This window comes from Ornithorhynchus anatinus, chromosome 4 (genome assembly GCF_004115215.2).
Source record: "Ornithorhynchus anatinus isolate Pmale09 chromosome 4, mOrnAna1.pri.v4, whole genome shotgun sequence".
Taxonomy (NCBI): Eukaryota; Metazoa; Chordata; class Mammalia; order Monotremata; family Ornithorhynchidae; genus Ornithorhynchus; species Ornithorhynchus anatinus.
The window spans coordinates 22,285,677-22,294,312 of record NC_041731.1 but is presented as its reverse complement, the minus strand read 5'-3'; the positions used below and the strand labels follow the sequence as shown (position 1 = coordinate 22,294,312).

The window sequence follows — 8,636 nt, the reverse complement described above, 5'->3', positions numbered from 1 at the left end:
CAGCTTGTCCCACGTGGGACTCCCGGTCCTCATCCCCCTTTTACAGACGAGGTCACTGAGGCCCGGTGAAGTGACCGGCCCAAAGCCGCACAGCTGACAGGTGGCGGAGCCGCGATTAGAACCCACGACCTCTGACTCCCAAGCCCGTGCTCTTTCCACTGAGCCACGCTGCTTCCGTTGAGCGCTTACCGTAAACCGAGCACTAATAATAATAATTGTGGTAGTGGTTAAGGATTTACTCTGTGCCATGCACTGTACTAAGTGCTGGGGTGACTACAGACTAATCAGGATGGGCATAGTCCCTGTCCCATGCGGGGCTCCTGGTCTTAACCCCCATTTTGTAGATGAGGCACTTCTGAGGCCCAGAGAAGTGAAATGACTTGCCCAAAGTCACCCAGCAGGCAAGTGGTGGAGGTGGAATTAGAACCCAGGACCTGCTGACTCCTAGGCCCGAACTCTATCCAGATAATCATGGCGTTTGTTAAGCACCCACTGTACGCCACGGCACCGTACTAAGCGCAGTTCAGGTTGGACGCAGGCCCAGGCCCACGTAGAGCTTCCAGGCTCATTAGGAGGGATTTTAGGCATCGGATCCCCATTTTACCGCCGAGGAGACCGAGGCCCAGAGAAGCGACGTGACTTGCCCCAGGTCACCCGGCGGCCAAGTGGCAGCACCGGGATTAGCACCCGAGTCCCCCGACTCCTAATCGGTCCGTCAGTCGTCTTTTTGAGCTCTGACCGTGTGAAGAGCGCTGTACTAAGCGCCTGGGAGAGGACGCCAGAGCAGTAGAACGGACACGTTCCCTGCCCACGGCGAGTCGCTCCACTTCTCGGGGCCTCAGTTGGCTCGTCTGTAAAGTGGGGATGAAGACCGTGAGCCCCGTGGGGGACAGGGACAGCATCCAACCCAATTAGCTTCTGTGTAGTCCAGCGCTTAGTACGATAGAGAAGTAACATGGCAACGTGGACAGAGACACAACGGATAAGTGGTGGAGTCGGATTAGAACCCAGGTCCTTCCGACTGCCAGGCCTGTGCTCTATCCGCTAGGCCACACTGCTTCCCCGGGGGTCTTCCGCTGGGTACAGTGCTCTGCACACAGTAAGTGCTGGAGGTGGGGTGGGGGAGTGGAATCGGTCAACACTTAATGAACACTTACTGAACTTAACGGGGAAGCAGCGTGGGCTCAGTGGAAAGAGCCTGGGCTTCGGAATCAGAGGTCACGAGTTCGACTCCCGGCTCTGCCACTCGTCAGCTGTGTGACCGTGGGCAACTCTGTGCCTCGGTTTCCTCATCTGTAAAATGGGGATTAACTGTGAGCCTCACGTGGGACCACCCGATTACCCTGTATCTCCCCCAGCGCTTCGAACAGCGCTCTGCACATCGTAAGCGCTTAACAAATACCAACATTGTTATTATTATGAACCGGTCCTATGGGCACTGCGTCTCTGTGTCCATCTTTTTTTTTTAATGGTATTTGTTAAGCGCTTACTATGTGCCAGGCACTAATAATAATGATAATGATAATAATAATGGGGGGCTGGCTTAGTCAGGGAAGGCCTCTTGGAGGAGATGTCCTTTCGATAAGGCTTTGAAGGTGGGCAGAGTCACTGGCTGGCGGATTTGAGGAGGGAGGGCCTTCCAGGCCAGGGGCTGGATGTGGGCACATAGAGCACATACTAAGCGCTTAACAAATACCCTACCATGTGGGACCTGATCACCTTGGTATCTCCCTGGTGTTCAGCACGGGGCCGGGCACACAGTAAGTGCTTAATAAATGCCATCATTGTTATTCTTCTTAGTACCTCCCCCAGCAATCAGTACAGCGCCCGGTACAAGTAAGCGCTTCACAAATACCATTCCACGTGTGGGATCCGATTACCTTGTATCTCCCCCAGCGCTTAGTACAGTGTCTGGCACGTGGTAAGCACTTCCTAAGCACCAAAGCAGGTGGGCTCTGATTACCCCGTATGTCCCCCAGCGCTTAGTACAGTTCCTGGCTCATAGTAAGCACTTCCCAAACACCACACCACGTGGGATCTGATTACTTTGTATCTCCCCCAGCGCTTAATACAGTGCCTGGCATATAGTAAGCACTTCACAAATGCCATACCACGTGGGATCTGATTACCTCGTATGTCCCCCAGCGCTTAGTACAGGGCCTGGCACATAGGAAGCGCTTCACAGATACCACACCGCGTGGGCTCCGATTTCCTCGTAATAATAATAATGGTGTTTGTGAAGCGCTTACTATGTACCAAGCACCTTTCTAAGCGCTGGGGGAGATACAAGGTCATCAGGTTGTCCCACGTGGGGCTCACAGTCTTCATCCCCATTTTACAGAGGAGGTCACTGAGGTAAAGACAAGCAGCGTGGCTCGGTGGGAAGAGCTTGGAACAGGGAGTCAGATGTCATGGGTTCTAATCCCCACTCTGCTGCTCGTCAGCTGTGTGACTTTGGGCAAGTCACTTAACTTCTCGGTGTCTCAGTGACCTCATCTGTAAAATGGGGATGAAGACTGTGAGCCTCATGTGGGACAACCTGATTACCCTGTATCTCCCCCAGCGCTTAGAACAGTGCTCGGCACATAGTAAGCGCTTAACAAATACCCACATCATCATTATTATTATTATTATTATTAAGCAACTCGCCCAAGGTTAGACAGTAGACAAGGGGCGGAGGGGGAATTAGAATGCCCGACCCCCGACCCATTCATTCCATCGTATTTAATGAGCGCTTACTGTGTGCAGAGCACTGTACTAAGCCCTGGGAAAGTACAATTGGGCAACAGAGAGAGACTATCCCTGCCCAATAAAGGGCTCTAATCCTAGTTCTGCCACTTGTCTGCTGTGTGACCTTGGGCAAGTGACTTCACTTCTCTGGACCTCATTTACCTCATCTGCAAAATGGGGATAGAGACTGTGAGCCCCACGTGGGACAGGGGCTATCCCCACCTCAGCATTTAGTACAGTGCCGGGCACATGGAAAGCGCTTAACAAATACCCTCATTGAGCAGCAGCTTGGCTGAGTGGAAAGAGAGCGGGCTTGGGAGTCAAAGGCGATGGGGTCTAATCCCCGCTCTGCCTTTTGCCAGCTGTGTGACTGTGGGCAAGTCACTTTACTGCTCTGTGCCTCAGTCTGTGAAATGGGGATTAAAACCGTGAGCCCCACGTGGGACAACCTGATGACCCTGGATCTCCCCCAGCGCTTAGAACAGTGCTCTGCACAGAGTAAGCGCTTCACAAAGACCAACATTATGATTCTTATTATCTCCCCCAACGCTTAGTACAGTGCCCGGCCCATACTCAGCGCTTCCCAAACACCCCTAAGACACCAAAGAGCAGCCGAGCTGAAGTGGGGGGGGGGGCGCGGGAGGGGATTGTCCCAACGCCCGCTTTGACCACTAGGGGGCACCTCGACGAGGCAACCCCTCCCTCCTCATTTCCTATTGGCTAGAGGCGGGGAAGGGGGCGTGTCCTCCTCCGCGTCGACCAATCGGAGGCGAGGGAGCGGTTCCCCCCGCCCCTCGGGTCACGTGTCCCCGGCACCCGAGCTGCTCTGCGGAAGCGGAGGAGGAGGCGCGTTATAAGGAGCGAGGCGCGTTGTAGCGAGGTAGGAGGTTTGCTGCCCCTCGTGACTTGTTTGAATTTATGTCAAAGTGATTGGGCTATATGTGCAGCGCCTATTGGGGGGCCGGCACTGTGCTAAGCGCTGGGGGAGGTGCAAAGCTCCTCTAATAAGGGTGGTAATTAGGAAGCCAGCTTTGGGGGGGGGGGTGGGCTGGTCCTTCTGCTTGCAGAGTTGTACTTTTAGTGCACTGCTCTGCACCCAGTGAGCGCTCAGGAAGTAGGATGGAAGGAAAAATAGCGAGAGCTGCGGGCTTTTTTGGGCGCTTAGGAGGTGCCAGGCACTGCACTAAGCGCTGGGAGGCGATAGAAGCAAATGGGGTTGGACACGGGCCTTGTCCCACGTGGGGCTCAACGTCTCCATCCCCCTTGTCCAGACGAGGTCACGGAGGCCCGGATTAGTGACTCACCCTGCAAGCAAGGATTAGAACCCAGGACCTTCCGACTCCCAGGCCTAGGCTCCATCCAGGACGCCCTGCTGCTCGTTGAGCGCTTACTACGTGGCAGGACCTGTACTGAGCGCTGGGGGAGTTGCAAGATAACAGTTGTGGTGTTTGGTAAGCGCTTACTATGGGGCGGGCACTGTACTAAGTGCTGGGCTGGAGACAAGTTAAGAATAACTTGGGCTATTTGCTAAATGCTCACTTGGTGGCAGGCACTGTAGTAAGTGCCACGGTGGATGCAAGCTCATAATAACTGGAATTTTTTACGTGCTTACTATGGGGCAGGAACTGTACTAAGCCTCACAGTGGACAATAATTGTGGCAGACACTGTACTAAACGCTGGGGGAGATGCAAGCTAATAATAATTACGGTGGTATTTGCTAAGCACTTACTGGGGGCAGGCACTGTAGTGAGTGCTGGAGATACAAGCTAATAAAAATTGCGCTATTCGTTAAGCGCTTACTAAGGGCCGGGCACTGTACCAAGCGACGGGGGAGATACAAGCTAATAATAATAATTGTGGTATTTGTTAAGCGCTTACTACGGGCCAGGCAGTATACCAAGTGCTCGGGGAGATAAAAGCTAACGATAATAATTGTGGTATTTGTTAATCGCTTACTATGGACCAGGCACTTTATTAAACGCTGGGGGAGATACAAGCTAGTGTAATAATAATTGTGGGGGTTTTTAAGTGCTTACTATGGGCCAGGTAATAATAATAATGGTATTTGTTAAGCGCTTACTATGTGCAAAGTACTGTTGGAAGCCTTGAGGGGGATACAAGGTGATCAGGTTGTCCCACGGAAGGCTCCCAGTCTTAATTCCCATTTTTACAGATGAGTACTGAGGGTCCGAGAAGTGAAATGACTTGCCCAAGGTCACGCAGCAGACAAGTGGCGGAGTTGGGACTAGCACCCAGGTCTTTTTGACTCCCAGGCCCGTGCTCTAATGTTGGTGTTTGCTAAGCGCTTACTATGTGCAGAGCACTGTTCTAAGCTCTGGGGTAGATACAGGGTAATCAGATGGTCCCCCGGGAGGCTCACAGTCTTAATCCCCATTTTACAGATGAGGTAACTGAGGCACAGAGAAGTGAAGTGACTGGCCCACAGTCCCACAGCTGACAAGTGGCGGAGCTGGGATTCGAACCCATGACCCCTGACTCCCATGCCCGGGCTCTTTCCACTGAGCACAAGGCCACATCGACTATGTGCCAAGCACTGTCCTTAGCACCTAGGGTAGGCACAAGATAGTCGTCGTATTTTCAGGCGCTTACTATGTGCCAACCGTTGTACTAAGTGCCGGGGTAGGTACAAGATCATGATTATGGTATTCGTCAAACTCTTCCTATGTGGCCGGCACTGTACTGAGCTCTTGGATCGATATAAAATAATAACTGTGGTCTTTGTTAAGCACTAATCGAGAGCCAAGCGCTGTAGTACGTGCCGGGGTGACGATGATCAAATGCCGTCAAATCGTTGCCGATTCATAGCGACTTTATGGATTTTCATCCATAGGGTTTTCTCCGTAAAAAATAGAGAAGTGGCTTACCATTGCCTTCTTCCACGCAGTAAAAATTTGATCAACGTTTTGATGACTCGATCATGGATAGAGCCCTGGCCCCGGAGTCAGAAGGTCATGGGTTCTAATCCTGGCTCCGCTGCTTGTCTTCTGTGTGACTTTAGGCAAATCACTTAACTTCTCTGTGCCTCAGTGACCTCCTCTGTAAAAGGGGGATCGAGGCTGTGAGCCCCACATCGGACGGGGGCTGTGTCCAACCCGATTTGCTCGTATCCACCCCAGCCCTTAATACATAATAAGCCCTAAAAAAATACCATAATAATAATAATTATTATTTTGGGTAGCCCTAAAGAAGAGGTGGCAGAGCTCTGAGCTTCTTTGGCATATACAAACTCTCCTGCGACGATAGGATGTCGATTTGAAGGAGAAAGGCGCCGGGGTAGATACCAGATAGTTGTGGTATTCCAAGGCCACCCAGCAGACAAGTGGGGGAGCCGGGATTAGAACCCGGGTCCTCGGACTCCCAGGCCCGGTCTCTCCTCTAGGCCGTGCTGCTTCTCTGATTTGGGGAGGGGTCGCCCTGCGTCTTCCCTCCCACAGCGAAGCCTAGACCGTGAGCTGGGTCTCCCGGGATGGATGAGGAGGAAGGGGGTTGGGGGCTTCCCGGTGCCCCTCTAGACTGTAAACTCACTCTGGGCAGGCGACGTGTCTGCTTATTCTCTCGTATGGCCCTTTCCCAAGCGCTTAGAACAGTGCCCTGCGCATCATAAGCGATCAGTCAATTTCAGTAAGCTTCATAGTTTATAGTAGGTGCGCAATATGAAAAGCAGCGTGTCCTAATGGCGAGAGCGTCGGCCTGGGGGTCAGAAGGACCTGGGTTCTAATCCTGGCTCCACCACGTCTGCTGTGTGATCTTGGGCAAGTCACTTTCTCTCGACCTCGGTACCCAAAATGGAGATGAAGACCGCGATCGCCATGTGGGACGGGGACGGTGTCCATCCAGCCCGATGACCTTGTATCTACCCCAGTGCTTCGAACGGTGCTTGGCACACAGGAAGTGTTTAGCGAGTACTATAATAATAATAATTACTATTGCTTATTTTCTTGTCCTCTTCCAACCCCTTAGAACTGTGCTCTGCACGGAGTAGTTGTTGTACGGTCCTCTCCCGAGCGCTCAGCCCAGTGCTCCGCACACAGTAAACGCTCGATTAACACGAGTGAATGGATGAATGAATGAATGAAGTGAGTGCTCAATAAATATCATCGATAGATGGACTGAGCCTGCCGGCGTCTCCCTCCGCCCCTCCAGGCCTCTCGATGGACCCCCAGGAGGACGGAGATCCGGGCGTCGGAGCCGACGTCGTCGTGATCCGCGAGTATCAAGACTCGGATTACCGGGAGGTGCGCGGGCTCTTGGCCTCGGGCATGGGCGAGTACGCCCCGGCCCTGTGCGCCCACGTCCTGCGCCAGCCCTGGGTCCTGCTGGTCCTGTCCTGCACCTTCTGCTTGCTGCTGGCCAGCGCCCGCTCCCTGCTGCTGCCCGTGCTGGCCCTCACCCTGCTCCTGGCCGCCGGACGCCAGGCCCTGACCTGGGCCTGGGGCCTCTACATCGCCCGCTGCCTCGGGGAGGACCTGCTGGACGTGCGGGCGGCCTACGCGGAGGAGGCCGGCGGCCGCTTCTGGGTGGCGGAGGCGGGCGGTCGGGTGGTGGGTACCGTGGGGGCGAGGCCGGCCCGGGGCGAGGCCCGGGAGCTGGTGTTGAAGCGCCTGACGGTGCGGAGGGGCTGGCGGGGCCGGGGCATCGCCAAGAGGCTGTGCCGGGTCGTGCTGGACTTCGCCCGCCTCCGGGGCAGCCGCGCCGTGGTGCTCCACACGGTGGTGGTGCAGCGCGATGCCCGGCTGCTCTACGCCGGGCTGGGCTTCCGGCCCGGCCCGCCCCAGCTGCTGCCCACCGTGTACGGACGCTTGGCCAACTTCACCGTCACCCACTTCCGGTACGACCTCGGGCCCGAGCCCACGGACTGAGCCCTCACTCGAGCCCGAGCCCCCTCCCCGGCCTCCTTTGGCCCTACGCACGGAGACGATGAGGGTAGAGGGGCAGCGGCGCCGAGGGAGGGCGTGGGTGAACCCCGCGGGCCTAAGTCAAGGACAGGTCTGCCCGGTTGGACTTGCAACTCACATCCGCGTCCGGTCTTGAGCAGGGATGGGGGGGCTTCAGGGGAGGGCGGGGTACGTTTTGGCTGCTTGGCGAATGCCAGCCCCCTGGTCGCCCTGGCTGCAAGGCCCCAGCTTTGGGGTGAGCAGACCTAGCCCCGCCCGAAGGTACATCCCCCTCCGACTTACCCCTCCGTGCGGAAGAAAGACGCTACGCTCCTAAGAATCTTCCTCTAATCCTCCCCCTCCTCGCTCTCTCCTCTGCCCCCCCGCCCCTGTTGTTCTATCTCTGGTCTGAGATCACCGGAGCAGGACGGTATTGTTCCGGCGTCCTCTCCCGGCCGCTTAGTACAGTGCTCTGCACACAGTAAGTGCTCGGTAAATACGATGGAACGAATGACCGGCTGAGGACCAGGAGCCCGGCGGACGAAGGGTGGCAGAGGCTGGCGGACGCGGTAGGGGGACAGCTGACGGGCAGTAGGGTTGGCACGGAGGATGGGCCGCAGCTGGGACCCGCGCCTGTGGGCTGAGGTCACCGCGGACCGGACCTCGGGCGGGCGGAGGTCCACAGCTTGAGCCGGGCGCGAGGTGTGCGGACGCAGCATCTCCTGGGCACTGACAGGTTGGAACTCATCTAATGCCCCTCTTCCTTGTCCTCGTTCTGCCTCTGCCTCGAGGTCTCAGGCGATGCCCGGCCCGACTACTTCTGTGGTTGACTGGTGCCAGATTCCCCTCCTGCCCCAGCTTAGAGGAGTTACCTGCTTAGGTTCCCTCTCCTCTAGACTGTAAACCCGTTGTAGGCAGGAAATGTGTCTGTTTATTGCCATATTGGCCTCTCCCAAGTGCTTAGTCCAGTGCTCTGCACACCGTAAGTGCTCAATAAATTTGAACGAATG

The 8,636-nt window shown here is 55.5% G+C and overlaps 1 protein-coding gene across 1 annotated transcript; it reads left to right on the top strand.

The window, feature by feature from the left end:
* The first annotated feature begins 3,524 nt into the window (after positions 1-3,524).
* LOC100091934 (probable N-acetyltransferase camello) lies at positions 3,525-8,636 on the top strand. The gene is made up of 2 exons (XM_029063948.1): positions 3,525-3,610; positions 6,896-8,636. The coding sequence occupies exon 2, from the start codon at positions 6,904-6,906 to the stop codon at positions 7,609-7,611; it is 708 nt and encodes a 235-aa protein (XP_028919781.1). The 5' UTR covers positions 3,525-3,610; positions 6,896-6,903; the 3' UTR covers positions 7,612-8,636.